Source organism: Urocampus carinirostris, chromosome 11 (genome assembly GCF_059441175.1).
Source record: "Urocampus carinirostris isolate Australia breed hairy pipefish chromosome 11, RoL_Ucar_1.0, whole genome shotgun sequence".
Classification (NCBI taxonomy): Eukaryota; Metazoa; Chordata; class Actinopteri; order Syngnathiformes; family Syngnathidae; genus Urocampus; species Urocampus carinirostris.
The window spans coordinates 13,603,135-13,623,440 of NC_142359.1; the positions used below are offsets into that span (position 1 = coordinate 13,603,135).

The following is a 20,306-nucleotide window of genomic DNA, read 5'->3' on the forward strand; positions in this document are numbered from 1 at the left end:
TAGTATACACTGAGGTTTTCAGACGGACTGACAACAGGGGACAGACAGGACTGGGTTCAAGTACTGAGAGCGAGCCAATCAGAACCCGTGGGTGCCAAATGAGCGGGCAGAGCTGAGTCACTTCAGTAATCATAACAGGGAGGCCTTCATTGACTTGAAAAGTGTTATGTAAATGCACTTGCATTTAACCTAGTAATATTAATGGCACCTCACGAGCAACATATTTATCCTGTACTTGTAGTGTAACAAAAAGAAACAGTACACAATATAATAAAATAACCATCAGTATAAAGTCAGTTTAATAAATCAAATCTTACTCCAATGGTCCATTGTGGAGATGGGAATTCTGACTCTTTTTAGAGAACCGGCTTTTTCAGCTTGGCTCACTAAAAAGAGCCCTGCTCTTACGGCTCCCAAATGTCTCCTCAGGTTTAATTTTGTTGTTTAATCCATATATTACCATTTATCATGTATAATTATAAAAGGAGGGAAAATAAAGCAAAATTGACACTTAATCGTTAACACTGACAAACATAGAAAACAAATTCAGATATTTATAAATCTACAAAAAAATGATAATATACTAAACAATTTCAACTTTTTTTTAATACCCAACAAATTCAAAGTGAATAGCACAGAATCCCTGAAAAAAATGCATTTTGACGAGAGGAAAATAGCATCTCAAAGGGAACCGGCTATCGATACGTGGGTAGCCGACTCCCACTTCCAAGAGAGGGCTCACAAAGCCGTTTCGTTTGCAAACGACACGAGTCGATTAGAGGACCAGCCGCCATTTGTCTATTCTTTCGTCGAATTAGTAAATACGATATTCGTAATCGCTGTCTTACTATATGGTCGTCGCTATTTTAAACTGTGACATAATTTCAAAAGACACGACGCAACTTATTCAAAGTAACGAACCGCTTTTGACCGTCAGTAATTCGTTAAATTACCCTGCTCCTGAAAAAAAACCTGGAGTTATTCCCAAAACTGCTCTTCTGTGAAGTGCAGGTAGTAAGGCGTACCATCCGTCAATTGAACTTCCGGTGTCTCCCACCTTCTGTAAAGGTGCTATATTCCTCAAATTATTTTTGCTCTACTTCTCTTAGCGATCAATATTTGTTATCGGCCGCCCGGGCCGTCTGTCTTCCTCTCTCGCCTTTGGCACGCATGGAGAATGAAGTTGTTTGGGGTTCAATCAAAGAGGCAAGAGGAAACAAAGTCGACATTCATCTCAATTCGGGTCCGTGATTATGGTGTGTGAGTTGTTGTTTGTTGTTAAATGTTACGTGATGGAAAGCCGAGTCCAAGAATTGATTACGTGTTATAAAATAGAGACTGGGATTATCATGATTTAGTTTATTTCCCATACGCGTGATTTCAACTTTGTTTATCTTTTTAAAGGACAGAGCTTGAGCCCCACGAGTAATATGGGTGTGTTGTGACCTCTGGTTAGTTCTGGTTGTTGACCGGCTCTCTCGTAAACTGAAATTCAGATTTGCCATCGGGTTGAAAACATGATTTAGTATCAGTTAATCTACCCTGAAATTCACCGATCTGATTAATCACAAAGCAACCATCATCATTTCAATGTCATTTTTGAAAACAAATTTATGAGAAGATGTCGTTTTAAAGTATTTTGGGCTAATTTTGGTATTTCATTTAGTACAAATAGCCTTTATAATTTTGTATCGACATCTGCTTTATATTACTTTTTAAAAGCTTTTCTGGAACATGCATCACATTAGGGAGCAGGAAGGGGAGGATGGAAATTGATTTCATGCTTCTTTTTATCAATGTGCTATAAAAATCGGATATTTGGAAAATTGTATGTGAAAGTCCTTTAAATGTGATTGAATTTGGCTATAATGAAATGAAATGCATTTATATAGCGCTTTTCAAGTCAATGACTTCCCAAAGCGCTTTACAATGTGCTCCACATTTCCCAATAGCGGCCTTGCAGCCATGTAAGGCGCTAACCTGCTTATTGGGGGTATCAGGGGTTCAGTGTCTTACGCAAGGACACTTCGACAAGTAACACGGACGAGCCGGGATTCGAACTGGGATCCCTTGATCCCAAGACGAGCGCTCTACCTGAGCTACTGCCGCTATAAAAAATGTACACAAACCCTGTGTTTATAATTGCCGTCAGGTATAAACTGTATCGTGACCTGCAGAATTTGTCCTAGTTTTACTTGGTTGCCGTGGATCCTTAAACTCTTTAAAGGCATTGATTTTATTATTCTAAAAATAAGACCTTAATTGGCATTAAATGGTCTCAAATCCAATTTTAGAAAGTCTTCAAAACTAAAAACACATTAATAAGATTTATAATTGTTCAAACCAAAAAGATTTAGTAACATTTAATAATTCACACATTTCCTTTTGTGGCAACATCGCGCGACCACAATAACAGTACAATCCAAACGGAGATGTGGTTTCAGTCGGGTCTTTCAGAGCAGACTTAGGTCCATACACATAGCAACTCCTGACAAAGACATTGACTTTGGACCTTAGGAAAGTAAAAATTTAATGAGGAGTGGCTGTCTCACAAACGATTTTCGCCACGGTAACGTGTATTTGCTTTGTTTGTTTCAATTATGTTTTTTGGTCGACTTAGGTTAGGGTAAGGGTTGCATTTTATTCCAAAAGGCACAAATAAAGTCTTAAAAAGTCTTAAATCGAACTTGCCTTAAGCTGTAGGAACCATTTTATTTGCTGTGTATTGATCAAATTGGATTGAGTAAAAAAATCAATTTAAAAGCAAAGTCATTTCAGGGGATTGTTAGTCAAATCACCGAGGAGTCAGCCCTTCTGACCGAATCCCAAAAATGCGCCAAAGAATCACCGTAACCTTGTTTCATTTATATTCCATCCATCCATCATCTATACTGCTTATCATCAGTAGAGTTGCAGGGTCGTTACTCTCACATGAAAACGGTGAAAGTAAGAAAAGGATCATTTCAAACGCAGTCCAAATCCCCCAAAAAGAGTAAAAAAAAATAATAGTTTATTCGAGCGCTTTTGAGAAATCCATATACTTGCACCTGCCCTACAAACAGCTTGACAAAGGCTCCAAGTATGACACAAGCCATAAGACGGTGTCATCAAGGAGAACATTTTCAAATTCTGAAAAGCACATTTAACCATCCATCCATCCTATATCTGTGCCGCTTATCCTCAGTAGGGTCACGGGGGTTCTGGAACCCATCCCAGCTATCTTCGGGCAGTTGGCAGAAAACACCCTGAACTGGTTGCCAGACAGTCGCAGTCACACCTAGGGACAATTTGGACCTGCCAGTCAACCTGATATATGCATGTTTTTTGGAATGTGGGAGGAAATCCGGAGTGCCCGGAGGAAACCCACGCAAGCACGGGAAGAGTATGCAAACTCTGCACAGAGAGGCTGCGGTAGCTGGACTTGAACCCTCAAGCTATGCACCCAGCCGCCCTTTATTCATATATACTGTATATATATATATATATATCAGTGTTCTCGTTTGCCCGCGTCCCTGCGTCCTGGACGCATCATTTTTGCTGGGTATGCATTGGGTCAAATCAACGTGTGTCCCCTGGACGCAACGTTTTTGACGCCAAATTGACATTATTACCCGATTACTTTTTTTCTTTTTTAACAAAGATTTACCGCACTCCAAACTTTTCGTCAGGCAGATCCGCCATCCGCCATTGTTGTTTTGGTCTCGCACCGATCTCGGCAAACGAGATCTCGTCGCTTCGAGATGACGTCATTGTTGTGGCGGTTGTCAAGTGAAAGAGAAGTATGCCTTCGAAAAAAACTGTTGGTATTTGGTGCAAATCAACATAAATTGGTAATTTCTTCAGTGTCGGTAATAAGTCGAAACAAAACACAGAAAACGGTAAAAACGGCAAATATTCCGGCATGAAAAAACGGCGGAGAAATTCTTCGGAAGACCGTGAAGGCAAGGAAAACACGTGTTTTAAAGCAAACGATTCGACGAAAGAAAATAAACAAAAGAATACTAGCAAGAAAAGGACTTTTCTGCCAAAATGGACTAAATTATATTCCTGGTGACGCTATGAGGAGGATGATAATGGATTGGACCTTGAGAAGGCATTACAACTACGGCGGGACAGCGAACCACAAAGAACATATGAACTGAAAAATTTGAAGTGATAACTGCTTTGTATTACCAATTAACTGTGATGATTAAAACTGAATGAAAATATAGATTCATATAATTATTTCAGCAATAATATTTTGTATAATGTACAATATTGTTGTGAACTGAAAAATCTTGAAGTGTTAACTGATTTGTATGACCAATAAACTTTGATGATTAAAATTGAATGAATACATAGATTTATATGATATAGTTGTCGCCGATTTAAAATTTCAACCGCGATAACACTAAATTTTGGGGACCCATAGATCTCTGTTGGGACCCATAGATTTTTGAGCATGCGAGTCCCTGGGACCCATCACTTTTCACAGGTAAAATGAACACTGATATATATATATATGATATATATATATATATATATATATATATATATATATATATATATTATTAGTGCAGAACTGCTCTTATTTACGCTTGAATTGAGGAGGCAAAATGAGGAAAAGCTGCAGACAGGAAACGGACAGACGATCCGGACCATCGGGCGCGGGGAAGCGAGGAAGATGAAAGATGCTTGCTAAAGAGGGGCGACCTCTCACTCGGCCCAACATATTGACCGCAGGCGCCTTTGATAAACTGCGCCGCTGCCTGCGCGCGCGTGCACGCCGATGACCTCTGCTCGTCTCCCGCTAAATCAATCTGTCAAAGAGGTTAGCCGATCCGTGCTTATTCACCGCCACGCCCGTGTGTGCGCACCTATATATTTATATATACGTGTGTGTGTGTGAGACCGACCCTGACTGGCCATCAGAGCCGATGACGAAGTATTGATCAGAGAACCGTCGCCATAGAAACGTCCATTCGGGAGGACAGGGGAGGTGTCTCGTCAGACCGCAAGCGCGCACCCCGCAGACACCGAAGCACAAGAAAGCGACTTTCCAAGACTCGTCAGTTCTCGGGCCCCTGTGTCAAGGAGGACGAATGTATATTTAGGGCGGGCGCCTCTCTTTTGTGGCCCTCATGATGAAAGTTTGAGACCCCGCCCTCATTAGAGCATGAAAGGGACACTCACTGGTCTAATATTCTGTCGTGCAAACTAAAACGCACAAGTAGAGAAACAAACAACCGAGACTCACGCACCTTGTTATTTTAAAAAGAAGAAAACTAAGAAAAAGCAAAGAAAAACAGAATGAGGAAAAGAAAAAAGGAAAGAAAAAGTTAAAAATGAAAAAAAAGAACAGAAAATAAAAAAGAAGGAGTGGTGGATAGGACTATTTCTGGGGCTTTTCACCTCTAGAGTGACCCACCTGATTTCTTGTGAAAGATTGTGATCCAGGCCAAACTTGTCTAGGCTTGGATCACAATTGGTGTGTGAGTGTGTATGTGAATGGGTAAGTGTGAAGCACATTGTAAAGCGCTTTGGGAGGTCTTCATTGACTTGAAAAGCGCTATAGAAATGCAGACCATTTACAATTCATTTACCTGGTAGGTTAGAAAGTCTTTTTGGGAAGAAAAAACTAAATGCCATCTCTTTTGGGCAGTTTTCCCATCTGGGGTAACCTACCTGATTGCCGGTAAAAGATGGAGTTGATATTCCATTTCAATCTGCCTGGGAGAGTCAACAAAACGGTTCTGAGTCAACTTTTTGGAGCGTTTTTTTACATATAAGTCAACCCTTCTATTTGTCTGCAAGACATTGTGTTGAAATTGAATGTTGTTCTGGCCCAAAAGAAGGGTATATCTTTACTGGAACAGGTGATAACTCGTAAATGCACCTTTAAAATTGATCAATCGAGGTTAACAAATGTAGGTCATGCATGTGTTAGTGTGTCTTGGTAGTGACCTGCTGTTTGTGTGGAAGAGCGAGTGGACCATTGACGAGGATTAATACTCGGCATATGGCAACCCGACGGGACACAAACACGCTCCCAGAACAAAGACCTGTAATGAGAAGACGATATCATGTGTCTTTTGCGCACACATACACACGTCCGCGCATATGGTCATGGAGTAAGGCAGTGTTTCTCAAATAGTACAGCGCCCTACCCCCAGGCTTTGTCCGGGCGGCACGTTTGACTTTTGGGAATTTTTTTTAACTGTACTAGAGTAAAATGCAATTGCACCTCCACTGCATTAGGGGGCAGTGATGCATCTCATTGGCAGCTAGTGCGCTGGGTGTGAAGAAGCGTTTGCACGATGCATGTAGCGCAGAGTAAAAACGGTAAACAGTAAGTGTAGAAGATCCTTAAGGTACACCATGAAAAAATTATTTACCAGGAAGGAAAAGATAGGCGGGGAGAGACGGAGATAAAGAGACTAACAAAAGTCTCCTCCCGGAAGCCAAAACAAAGACATATGACGAATCTTATAAAGCGCTTGGCTTCACCGTAAAACTATGAAAGGTCCAGGGTTCTTACTTTGTCAAAAATGTTGGCAGCGGAGAGCGTGGAGCCAAATGAATTGAAAAATCAATTGATCAACATCTCAACTAGCAGTGCTGAAGCGCTTGCACAGAGGACTAATGTATTGGCTGTGACTTTTACCAATTTTGCGTGTCATGTTTTTGAGATGTTTTTTTTATGATTTGGTCCGCACCAATGTCAACCCTAACTTATGTCCTTGATGCGACCTTTTGCCAAAAAGTATCCCACTATGACTCCTACTTCCGTAAAACCAGTGAGCGTTTTGGGCATCGGGTTGGGTAGGGTTACTTTAACTGGATTACTTTCGATTACTTTTGGATTACTCCAATACCAAATATGCTAAATATGAATAAAATGACTCAATTTTGTGCAGGCTTGGGGAGTAACGGAATACATGGTATTGCAAAAATGATGTTGGCAAGCTGTTTGGATTTATTTTCATTTTGTTTCTGTCGCATTTGATGTTAGTTTTGCCGGAGATCAAAGCCAGGAGAGAAAGCTTACCACGTGTTGTGAGTCATAATTTTATTCATATTTAGTTTATTCTGTCTTTTATTAGCATATATGGTATTGGAGTGATCCAAAAGTAATTGAAAGTAATCAAGTTAAAGTAACCCTACCCAACCCTGGGCATCATATAATTGAGCAGGAGCTGAGAGTTGCGATGTCCTGCTTTAAAACCCCGATTTGAAAAGCTGTGCATCAAAGGCGTGGGAAGGATATGTCCCCAGCAATCATTGGTTGGTTATAACGTGATCACTTAAACAAATTCACTATGTCCCCGCCAATCACCTGTGATGACTTACAAAATATGCTATGTTCCCACCAATGCCTGGATCAAACTTAAATCCAGACATCATCTTTAATTAAAAAAAAAAATCTGCACTGATTATTTTATATATTTTCGATTCGTTGGATAAAGGTGGCGGCACGGCAGATGAGTGGTTAGCTTTCCCGGGGCACAGTTTTGAGGTCATGGCATCAAATCCAGCTACCAGCCTTCCTGTGCGGAGTTTGCATGTTCTCCCCGTGCCTTCCTCCGGGCACTCCGGTTTCCTCCCAGATTCCAATTAGCCGGTCCGAAATTGTCCCTAGATGTGAATGAGCAAGTGAGTTGTCTGTCTCTGTGTGCCCTGCCACTGGCTGGCAAACCAGTTCAGGGTGTCCCCCAGCCCACTGCCCGAAGATGGCTGGGATGGCAGCCCCGTGACCCTACTGAGGATAAGCGGTGAAGACAATGGATGGATGGATGGTTAAATGTGCTTTTCAGAATTGTGTCATCGTTGGAGGCTTTGTCAAGCTGTTTATATGGCACATGCAAGTAAATGGATTTCTCAAATACGCTCGGATAAACGTAATCTTTTTGGGGGATTTGGACTACGTTTGAAACGATCCTTTTCTTACTTTCACCGTTTTCATGTGAGAGTAACAGAAAATGAGCAAGAAATCACTCCCCCCACCCCATCTTTTACCTCCATGTGTTATGCTGCTGGAACGCCTTCGGTAAAATTTAAATCAAAGTAGATAGGCGCATGCAAAAATATCATACCAGTGTCATTTTTTTTATTTTTTTAACCCAAAGAAAAATCATAGGTCAAAATATTTGTCTTTCTTTTACATACAGTGTGTATAATTCCTAACTAAGTCGTCGCCATGTTTGTCTGCTGTGTTTTAACTTGCCTCGTCACTGGTTTTTGTCCGCATTAGACAACTAGTGCCATCTAGTCGTCAAATATTACACACTAGGGATTTAACTCATACGTGACAGTTTAAGTATTCTACTTACAGATGCACCCCACCTTTTAAAGTTTGTTTTTAATATTGTGCACTTGAGTTAATGTTGGAGATTTTTGGAGAGGACGTCGTTGGGCGTCGCCCCAAAATATACGCAGAGAAGAGATATGGCAAAGAGGGAACGCTCTTTATTCAGAAATGTTCAAGCAACGTTCATGCAATGTTCAAAGTTCGTTCGAGAAACGTTGGGCTTTATACTGTGCTGAAAACAACTCGTTATGTTTGCCCGGCCCAACTTGCTCAGTCAACAGCTTGTGACTTCCTGCAACAACATTATCCCTTGACTTCCACCAGATGTCTTCACACGATAGGCTACTGTCAGCTCGAAGGCCACTCGCCCACAGTTCATCCACAACAAGATCAGTTTGAAACTTTGATTTTTTATCGATGTTATGCCATTTAATATTTCTGTATCATACGGTTTGAAACGTGAGAGGTTTTCCTCTTCCTTGGGGGAGCATGACAGAAAATATCGGAGGAAAGTGACGGGGAAAGAGGTGAATCAGAGTTCAAACCTTAAGTAAAAGGTCATTTTTTGAGCCGTGAAGCTCGGGGCCCCGGCCTGCCACATCTTTTCTCACCCTCTACGCTGGACGCCTCCGGAGGGACCGGCCTCAAAGCTCTCGGCAAGCATGGTGTTCGTCTCGCACTGAGTTCTTTGCGAAAGAGGCAGCTCGGTCCTCTGGCGGGTTTGCTATATTTTTTTCTTCTCCTTCCACTCACTAGGTGTAAATGACTTTGCGGGGCCATCTGTCCCAGAGAGCGTCCCCGCCGCGAGCTGGCCTGGTTGCGAGAGTTTATGTTGACTCGTCAGTCGAGCACTCGTCCATGCGTCGCCGTTGCAATCGCGGGACTCCAAGGTTGAGAGGTGGCATGTTCCGTACTGCTCAAAATGGAATTCGGATCCGTTTCTGTCACCCCCACCTACGCCCCCAATTAAGTATTTTGACCTATTTCATTATCTGGGTTCCCCTAAAAAGTCGTAAAAGGCCATTATTTCAATATTCTACAAACAAGGCCTTCATTGGCATTAAAATGTCGTAACTCCAAGTATCAAAATTCTTGAAAATGTAAATATATTAATACGATTTTTTTTTTGTATTTGTTTGAACTGAAAAGATTTAGTAAAAGTCATTTTTCATGCATCATGATAAAAATGCTTCATGAATGGAGGAAGAAGAGTTCTTTGGAATCTGCTAGTTTTGACTGAGTATCCATAAAATAGAATAGAATAGGGGGCGGCAGTAGCTCAGGAGGTAGAGCGATCGTTTTAGGATTAAGGGATCCCAGTTCGAATCCCGGCTTGTCCGTGTTACATGTCGAAGTGTCCTTGGGTAAGACATTGAACCCCCAATTACCCCCAATAAGCAGGTTAGCGCCTTACATGGCTGCACAGATCACGGCCGCTATTGGGAAATGTGAAGCACAATGTAAAGCGCTTTGGGAAGTCATTGACTTGAAAAGCGCTATATAAATGCAGATCATTTCATTTCAGATCATTTCAATAGAATAGAATATACCTTTATTGTTATTGTTACAAAATGGGTTAACATATTGTGACAACGAAATTGGGCATGACACTCCAGTTTCACACCTTCACAGTGAGGTAAAAAGCCAAGAAGATAAAGGAACAGAGAAGATAAGGTTATAAAACAAGGAGGATAAGGCTATAGTTATAATTTACATGATATTTACACAAGAAATGTCGGCATGTAGGATGTTACATACAGTTGGTATCGTAATACAGTTGGTACTGTAAACATTATTTTAATGTATTGATTTTCAAAACTTTGGTCTGCTACTCCTTCCATTTCAATATTATTGCTTGCACACAGACTTGATTACACACAGGTGGATTCCATTTATCATCGTTAGTCATTTAGATCAACAGTGAATCATTTAGAGATCCTCACTGAACTTCTGGAGTATGGGTATGGGCCCTCCAGAATCTGTCCTCCGAGACGAGACCCCATTGAACACTGACTCCCGGGACATTGTCTCCCCTGATACTGACTGTTTAGACTTGACTGTCGCAGGCCCTCAAGCTCATGTTATTTGTGCTCAACCTAGCCATTATGATCTTAGGGTCCGCCAGTCCATCAGGCCTCCCAGTCATCTTATATGGCTTCATGAAACGATGTGGCAGGTAGGGCAGTCCTCGGTTCGGAGAGCTTGATAGAAGTCACGGGTCACGGCACCAATGAAACCGCGGTGTACCTGTCCCACCAAAGATCCACATTCACGCTGGACTGGATGATGAGGTTTTTATTACAGTTTCTGCAAATGAAATGAGTCACAACATTAGCTTCTCTGCTGGCTTTGATCTCGTTGGGGGGCGGCAGTAGTTTAGGAGGTAGAGCGCTCGTCTTGGGATCAAGAGGTCGCAGTTCGAATCCCGGCTCCTCCGTGTTACATGTCGAAGTGCCCTTGGGTAAGACACTGAACCCCTAATACCCCCAATAAGCAGGTTAGCGCCTTACATGGCTGCACGGCCGCTATTGGGAAATGTAAAGCACACTGTAAAGCGCTTTGGGAAGTCATTGACTTGAAAAAGCGCTATATAAATGCAGATCGTTTCATTTCATTTCATTCTGGACAGAGTTTGCTGCACTGAAAGTAAAGGGGCTGAATCATTTTGCACACCCACTTTTTCGTTTGTTATTTGTTGAAAAAGTTTAAAATATCCAATAAAGTGTGTTCCACTTCATGATTGTGTCCCACTTATTGTTGATGCTTCACAAGAAATGACAGTTTTATATCTTGATGATGAAGTCTGAAATGTGGCAAAAGGTTACAAAGTTCAAGGGGGCCAAATAGTTTCTCAAGCCACTGTAACTGTAAGCTGTAGGAACCCTGATTAGGCTGCTCTTGAGATTTTATGGTACCATGTCTGCAGTTTTGTTGTTTATATCGGGTTATTTACGGGTATTGGGTTTTTATTCTGTGAATTTTGTATTTTCTTTTAACTACGAATGAATGTTTTGTTGCTCTTTGACAATGAGAATAAATATTCAAAATCGGAATTTTTTGAATGGAAATATTAGCACTTGATAATCCACGGTGTTTTCCCCCAAAATTGATATCCTTTGAGATATAAATATCAGTTTAAGTACATGATTGACGGTTTACAGATCCCTTAATCCACAGGCTCGTCGGGGGATGTTTTGGACAACTTTACCCTGGCGGCGCAGATGACTCTGCATAACATATTTTTGGGGTAGAGGTTTGCTTCCCACATGAAACAGATAGTACTGGTGTCAATGGTTACCAGTAGCAATCCCCGATCCCCGTTGCCACCATTGTTATGCAATTGTGTTCAGTGCTAGTTTTATGACTGATGAATATTTGCACAAATATGGTAATTTACCGGTCAGCATTTCCAATTTTATCAGTATATAAGCAGTGTTCGCATTATTTTTGCTGGGGACGCATCGTGTCAAATCAACGTGCGTCCCCGGGACGCAACTTTTTTGACACGAAATTGTCATTATCATTTTTTAACAAAGATTTATCGATTTTTCGTCAGGCAGATCCGCCATTGTTTTTTTGGTCTCGCGGTTCGAGTTTTCGTCTGCACGCCGATCTCGAGTTCGAGTTGTGTAGTCCGTCTCTTTTTAGAGAACCGGCTTTTTCGGCTCAACTCATTAAAGAGTCAAACGGCTCATTTGCTTTGATACATTATATTATGAATGATTATGTTGTATAAAAAAGTTAAGAAAAAAGGGAAGTATAAAAGGAGAAAATGAAAAAAGACAGGTTTGTGGTGATCCCTTTTAATCAGTATTTTACCAACAATAATTTAATGCAGAAAATGAATAATAATTTGAATAAGAAAATGTATTATTCCACTTAATTATGTTTGCATGTGTTTTTTCCTTCTACAGTGAATGTCCAAGCGACTTCATATTTGAACTTATATATAATAAACCTCATTCATGTCGAGCAACTCAGTGTCTCACAACAAAATGTTCATTAACAGTATATATGATGTAAGGAAACACATGTACAATATAACATGTTAAACTACATAAATAAACATGTTTGAAAAAAAAGATTTTTTTGTATTTTGTAAGGGAAAATACGACAGTTTGTAAGGGCATGGAGCACACTAAATTTTGGGGACCTATAGATTTTTGAGCATGCGAGTCCCCGGGACCCATCACTTTTCAGAGGTACAATGAACACTGTATAAGGCACACCGAATTATATGGAGAATGTTTAAATTTGTGTTTTTAGATGTGCCTTATATTCCGGAAAATATGGGCAATGCTTCAAAAACAGTTTACCTTATTGATATTTTTGAGTGATGGGTGTTTCATTTCTCCTCTGTGTGTCTCTTGCCTGCAGCTCTCGTCCAGGCAGGCCTCCCAAGCGCTGCTCCTCGGGTGTCCAGGAAAGCCCTCGGCTGCTGCACCCGGGCCTCCCTGGTCTTCTGCCCCCCAACCTGCTGTCTCACACCGGTCAGAATATCCTCCTTGCATTCTCTCGCCTCTTTCTTGCACGGGTTGTGGGGAGGGAAACATATGACCAGATACGTGGGGTAAGAGCAGGGTACGTCAACTTCAGTTTGGCTATCGGGTTGAAACCAAACATCATGTTCTCAGGCAGTAAAATAATTTCACCTCAACATTTTTAGCTTTGTTTTTCAGTAGCACGTTTTAGCATTTGGCAGGGGGCTTGATGTTTCCGGCTTTGTCCTTCCACACAGTCGCTTTGCAAGTTGCCTCATGAACACCCATCTCTGCCCTGACCCCGATAGCACCCATGTGTCTGCTGCCCATCCTCCCTAGCCTCAAAACCTAAAGCTCGGCGCGAGGCTTTAAAGTCCACGCTATATTTCCAGAATGGACACATCGCATTGCAAACGTCTATTTCCTGTAGGGATAAGATCTTAAGGCATGCCCCGACCCGGCCCAAATTTCGGGCCAGGGTTTCAATATTAATCCTTACGTTCAGGTCAGGCTGGGGTTCTCTTTTGCTGACTTTCTTTCTTTGTTTTTTTTATCCACCTTTCATTGTTCTTCTTTGTCTCCCTGCCTCCTTCTCTTAAGGACGTACTGTTGCTGTGTTTAATGGCCCAGTCTCAAAATTACGGCTGCACGATTACCCGAAATCTAATCGATATCGCGATGTGACGTAGTGCGATTGTGTAAGCACAGTACACTGTGGTTTTCTCTATGATTCATGCATGTTCATTGAGTGATGTTTGGCTATTAAGAATTGTCACATTTCCTGGTTTATCAGCGCTAGCCAATCGGAAGCAGGTTTGAATGGCACCTAGCAATAACGTTTGCAAGACAAGTGTGCACGACTCTGATAGGCTGGTGTAAGCTGCCAGTCAGTCCAACAGCCCTTGGACAAATGGCCACCAAAACAAACGCCGCAGCTCATAGCTTTAGTGGCTCGTAACATTGAAAATAAATAAATTAATTAAATCGGACTCTGAAAAAAGTCAGAAAAGCGTCAAAAAATCTAATCACCAGTTTGTGCTGTCTGGATTTTTATCGCGTCCGGGACTGAGGAAGGGAAAGCTGACAACAGCTGACAAATGATCTATCATGTAAAGAAAATTACTAAAACCGCTTTCTTCCATCTTCGTAACATTGCTAAAATCCGTTCAATACTGTCTCAGTCGGATGCGGAAATTATAATTCATGTGTTTGTTACCTCCCGTCTCGATTACTGTAATGCACTACTCTCTGGTCTCCCGAAGTCTAGAATCTAGTCTCTTTAGCTGGTACAAAATGCCGCAGCGAGGCTTTTAACTAGGACAAAAAAGTACGATCACATAACACCGATTTTGGCTAACCTGCATTGGCTCCCAGTTAGCCTTAGATGTGATTTCAAGGTTCTCTTAGTATTATACAAAATCATACATGGACTTGCTCCCTCTTATCTTTCAGATCTGATTTCCCCCTATGTCCCGGTCCGAAGCCTACGATCTGAGAGTGCCGGTCTTCTGGTGATCCCAAGAGCAAAGAAGTGTTCTACTGGTTCGAGAGCGTTCTCCATCCGGGCACCGGTGCTGTGGAATGCTCTTCCCCCTGAGATCCGATCTGCAACCTCAGTGGAAATGTTTAAATCTAAGCTTAAAACTCACTTCTACTCCATAGCATATGAATAACCTACTCTTCTTGTCAGCTGAAAAATAGTCTGTGTAATATAGTGTAATAATCTGTGAAGCCCTTTGAGACTCTTCGTGATTTAGGGCTATACAAATAAAAATGACTTGACTTGACTTGACTTAAGCCACCACTGGCGAACGTGGCTAGTCACCAACGCCAGATCCATTACCTATGAAACAGACTACTTGGAGCTATCCCACGTGGAAAACCTTTAAATTTGCGACTAGTTTTTTTAATAATCATAAAGACTTTGCAGAAGACACGGTTACCCGATGCTAGCGTGTAGCTAGCCAGCCTCTCTCTAAATCGTTTTCTTACACTGAAAGAAATATCCCTCCAATTTCGTTGTCCTTTTGTATAATGACAATTAAGACCATTTATTCAAATGCAATTCTGTTTTTATTTATTCATCTATAATTGATATTTTGTTACAGTCGTATTCTCTCTGTCTCGAAGAACATCATTTCAATGTAAGTTTGCATGTCACTATGTTTAAATTCTTCCCAAAAACAACACAAGCACAGGAATGTACTTTCCTTGTAAAATCGAAAATAACATAGAATTTGCAATACAGGTCTGAAAAGTCACGGATAGGTTTTTTTCCAAAACGACAGACGGCCTTAAAATGTTCCCGTCAACTCTTGATAAATTCTGTCAATTTGATATCATGAATCACCTCTCCGAAGGTTTGCTTCGGGCTCGGTCCTGCAGATCAAGTTAATTGGTCCCACTCTAGCTTAGTACCCTCGGCCTTGGTCAGGTCGGGCTGGATTTTAGGTCCAATCATCACCTCTAATTTCGAGGTAGTCAAATCATTTTTATTGGTATAGCCCTTAATCACAAAGAGTCTCAAAGGGATGCACAGATTATTGCAAACCACAGACTATTATTACAGACTATTATTACACCGTCCCCTGGTCTAAATCCTACATGGGGGAAAGGAAAAACTCAAAAACCTTAACATGAGGAAAATGAAGAAACCTTGAGAATGGACCGCACATGTGGTAATCCCCCTTCCAGGATGACCAGGCTGCAATGGATGTTGCAATAACAAATAATACACAGATATTCTCAACAAATAATATAGGTTATTCATATGCTATAGAGTAGAAGTGTGTTTTAAGCTTACATTTAAACATTTCCACTGAGGTTTCAGATCGGATCTCAGGGGGAAGTGCATTCCACAGGATGGAGAACGCTCTCCAACCTGCGTAAATCTTCTTGGGTCTTGGAATCACGAGTAGACCAGCGCTTTCAGAACGAAGGCTCCGGACCGGAACATAGGGGGAAATTAAATCTGAAAAATATGAGGGAGCAAGTCCACGCATGATTTTGTATAATATCAAGAGAACCTTAAAATCACATCTTAAGCTAACAGGGAGCCCATGCAGGTTAGCTAAAATCGGGGTCAAAATTTCTTGTCTTAGGTAAAAGCCTCGCTGCAGCCGATTGTACCAGCTGATGGCTCTTGATTTTGGACTTCGGGAGACCGGAGAGTAGTGCATTACAGTAATCGAAACGAGAAATAACAAACGCGTGAATTATAATCTCCACATCTGACTGAGACAGCATAGGACGAATTTTCATTTGTACTGACAGTTAATGTCCTCTAACTGCTGGAGGAAGTATTTGGTTTGCAATAATTTCAAAATATATATATAATTTCAAAAGTAATGCCCAAAAATTCTTCTTTTTAACATACCAAAAATGTATGGATTAAATTATCCAACAGGCCAGGTCTGGCCTGCGGACTGTATGTTCTACATGCATGTGATAGTAAAATTGGGGAAGAGGAAACAGTAAAATGGAAGAGAAAGACCTGACAGAGAGAGAGGAGGAGGTGAACGAGTGCAGGCGGCATGCTGGTGTGATGAATGACTCGTCTCCTGGGTCGCACTCGTCCATCTGGCCATCTTTTCCTCCCTCTCCTACAGCTCGGCCCCACTCTCCTCTTTTTTCCTCCTCTCTCCTTCCACCTTCGAACTTCTTCCGAGTTTGACCTCCTCTTCCTCATTTTTGCCGCTTCCTCTTCCTCCTTTCCCCAGGATTAATAAAACATGCCTGAATTTAGCGACATATGGACATGGCTCGCTGCGGCATACTAATCAACACACTCACACCAGGTACGTGTGTGTGTACAGAAGTGAGAGTGTTTGGTGAACATTAACGAATCCCAGAGAAAACATTTGCTCACTTATGATCCGTCATTAGTACGTTAACGTGCGTATGCACACACACACACACACACACACACAAACCACACACTCACACGCAGTCGGTAGTCGTGACAAGTCACCGTCTGCTTTCCCCCCTGCCCAGCAGCCCTCGCGTCCATGGAGACGTCCGGTTGCCGAGGGAGACGATCCGTTGTTTACGACCTCGGCGGCAGCGGGGGCGCGGGCGGTGTCGACCAATCACAGACGGACGTTAATCACACTGAAAACGCAAATAGGAGGGCACAATGCGCAAGAGAGATTTGGGATTACAAATTAGCCTTGAAGCCAGGAAGTCAACTTTCTACACTTGGAACCCCTATTGTCTAAAAATAGCTGACATGGAACAGGACTTTGTGATGGATTTATTGAATCATTGATTGACATTTTTCTGACTGATCATTTGATACAAGGTTACGATGAATTCAAAATAAACAACTTTGATAAAAAAATTACTAAACAGAAGGAAAAAAAGGGCTGACGGGAAAACTTCTTACATGAATCAAATAACGAAACCATATTTTTGTATTATTCTAATGCCAGTACTGTTCAATGGTACTACATGAGTTTGCTTTTAAAACAAAGTCGGCATCTTCCTGGAGAAGATCATGACCAAAACCCATTAAAAAGTGCTATTGACCAACATTAAGGTGGAGCCAGCTTTGGGTGAGAAGAATAGGACCTCAGAGATCTAGTCAATTTCTTGGACAAAGCACCAATCCAGTATGGGATGGAAATCAGCACAGGAAAAAAAAGTAATGACCAACAACCCCCAAACTATCACCACAAACATCTCAATGGACCACCAAGACCTTGAACCATTGACTAAATTTAACTGGCTGTCATATCAGAAAAGTGGTCATAACCAAAACTCATGACTAGAAGAGCTGAAAACCACAACCACACTTGCTAGAACCTATCTAGAAGTACAAGAACATAGCAGTAAAATCAAAGATCAGACTCATGCAAGCGCGGGTTAATTTCATTTTCCTCTACGCTTATGAGACATGGACTCTCACTGCAAAGCTGTAAAGGAAAATCCAGACCAAGGAGATGTGATGCTGCAGGAAACTTCAAGGCACCAGCTACATAACCCATGTAACAAAGAAAACGTGCGCAACACCACTAGAAAGCACATTGGTACCTACAAAGACCTGTTGTCCACTTTCCACGAACGAAAACTGCAGTGGCATGGTCACGTCACAAGACCATAAGGTCTGACCAAGATCATTCTCCAGGGGACAGCCCAAGGGGGCAGGAGGAGAGAAATACCAACAAAGAACTGGGCCGACAACACAAATGAATGGACTGGTGTCAAATTTGCCACGACCCAAAAACAGGCCAAGAACTGTCAGCAGTTGAGAAAGCTGTCCAGAGTTGCGTCCTCTGTGGTGCCCCGACGACCCAGGCAGTTAAAGGAGCCGTAAACTGTCAATTATATGTCATATGAACCACATTTCATCATCACACAAGAGAAAAGGAAATAATCATGTACAATTTTCCCCGAGTGGTCATACAAAAGTGCTATTGCCAAAGCTTTTGTTGTGTCCGTTTGTCTTAACAAAGTGGACCTGGCCCAGTAAATTTGTTATTTAATCTTAAAACTGAAACACAGGGGTGTCAGAGTCAAACACATGGAAGGGAGAGTTGAAAAATTAAGCTAAGTTTCAAGTTTCAGGAAGGAGGCATACCAGACCCAAACAGCACTGCACGTGCTGCTACCTGCTCGGACACCAAACAATGATTTAGCTATTGCTAATGAATGTTGCTGCTAGCAGCAGCAGCAGCATCCTATTTGAATATACTCATGGATAAAAATATCGACCTAGCCAGTCCAATTGGTGCCATTTCCAAAACGTGACGGACATGTCAACATTTACTTCTGTACAGTTTTGCTTAAGCAATTTACTAGCCGGAACTGACGATGGTCTGATAGCGTGCTAACCTTTCTGAGCGCTCTTTGTGCCGCTCATTTAAATTCTTAATTCAAGACCCACGCCCACTCAACGGCTCAATGGCCTCCCTTGTCTCCTCACACCGCAACAAGTTATAGCACTGATAAAAACGTGCACCTGCGTGCAGACTGCCACGTGTTGCATTGATTACAGATGAAGTGGTTTCGATAATCTTGTGAAAAGAATATACACTCATTTGATGGACCCTCGTGCACCTGCATGGGGGTGGGGGGTTGCTTTAAGCTCTTGTGTGCATAAGAAGTGGGTTTAAGAAAAGCTCAAGTGGTTTTAGGGCGTTTTTACATCCTAATTGAGAATGGTGCTGAAAGCCAGTAGGAAAAATTCTACCCAAACTTTGCTGCGAATAATGACAATTTTAATAGCTGACTTATCACCAACTGTTTTTGTATTTTGTATTTATTTGTATTCAGCCAGTATAAACCAAAAACATGATATATATAAGAAATCATTTGACACGCGAACTCTCAATAATGATAATACAATCGATGTAAGAGAATAGAATAAGAAAAATACTGTAGTGTATAATACAAAGTAATTATATAGAGTAGTTTAAAAAGAAAGAATATGTAAATAACAAGACTAGAGTAGAGTAGAACCATTGGTCAAATAATGTAATAATTTAGCTTAAATTTTGCATGAATTTGATTAATTTATGTGGCAAATGAGAATAGTCACAGGACAAATTGGTACAATGAAAAATACATCTTTTTGTCATGAACCGGAACAGGATCGGGACCCAAATGCGTGACGTTCTCACACAAGCTTTTATTTTACGGGAAATGGGGGGTCATGCACGTTAGGCAGCGGTCTGGCGTGGAAAGACAGGAAGCCAGAGACCGACGAGATTGTCCGAGCAGATATCGGACAGATGAGGTAGATACCGGACAGGACGGGACAGACAGGATTGATATAGAAACAGGATATCGAAATTGAACAGGACAAACTAGACGGGAACGAAAACTCGGGAGAATAATAAACATGACAAAAATAGACGGGAACAAACCTGGAAACCGATATTAAACAGGACAAAATAAACGGGAACAATACCGGACTGGAAATACCAACAGGCAACAGGACCGAGTCAGAACCCACGTCTTGCGGGGCAGAGGTTCGTTGACGGACTGATAAACGGAGAGTGAGAACACTGAACTTAAATAGAAGGAAAGCCAATCTGTCAACGAGCCGCAGCTGGCGCCATATGAGCGGGCCGATTGGGCGCCATGGCAACCGTGACACCTTTATTGAACATACTGCGGATTATTAAATATAAATGCCCTATCGATAACCATTTAGGCACAGTGCTTGGTCAGTAGAGACATAAATCCATAAAAAAAACCTCTGTCCGTTTCTTAAGTGCAGGCACTGACTTTAACAACTGACGTTTGTCGTTTTGAACGTTTTAAGAACTGATGTTTGTTCTTCGAACTGCATGCATTTCATTTCAAAGACCTTTGTTTGGCACAATCTGGCATCAGGCTCAAACTTTTTTTTTGCAAAATATTCACGTAAAATATCTAGAATGCATATCATCAAGACTATATTAGCTTGAATGTTCTCCTTAAATGTTTGTGCGTCACCGAGGTACTGCCATGATATGCGAGATCTGATTTCCAAGCAGTCTTTTTATTTGTCATATCCGGGCTTAAATCCTTCCCAACTTTAGAAGTTTTGGTAT

At 41.5% G+C, this 20,306-nt stretch overlaps 1 protein-coding gene across 2 annotated transcripts in view; it reads left to right on the top strand.

Annotated features, from left to right (window-relative positions):
- LOC148356460 (dachshund homolog 2-like) overlaps window positions 1-20,306 on the top strand; it is a 92,151-nt gene that overhangs the window by 35,214 nt on the left and 36,631 nt on the right. For both annotated transcript variants that reach the window (XM_088348432.1, XM_088348433.1), the window contains exon 2: window positions 12,665-12,777. In XM_088348432.1, coding sequence (XP_088204558.1) covers window positions 12,665-12,777 — 113 coding nt within the window. The remainder of the gene's footprint in view (window positions 1-12,664; window positions 12,778-20,306) is intronic.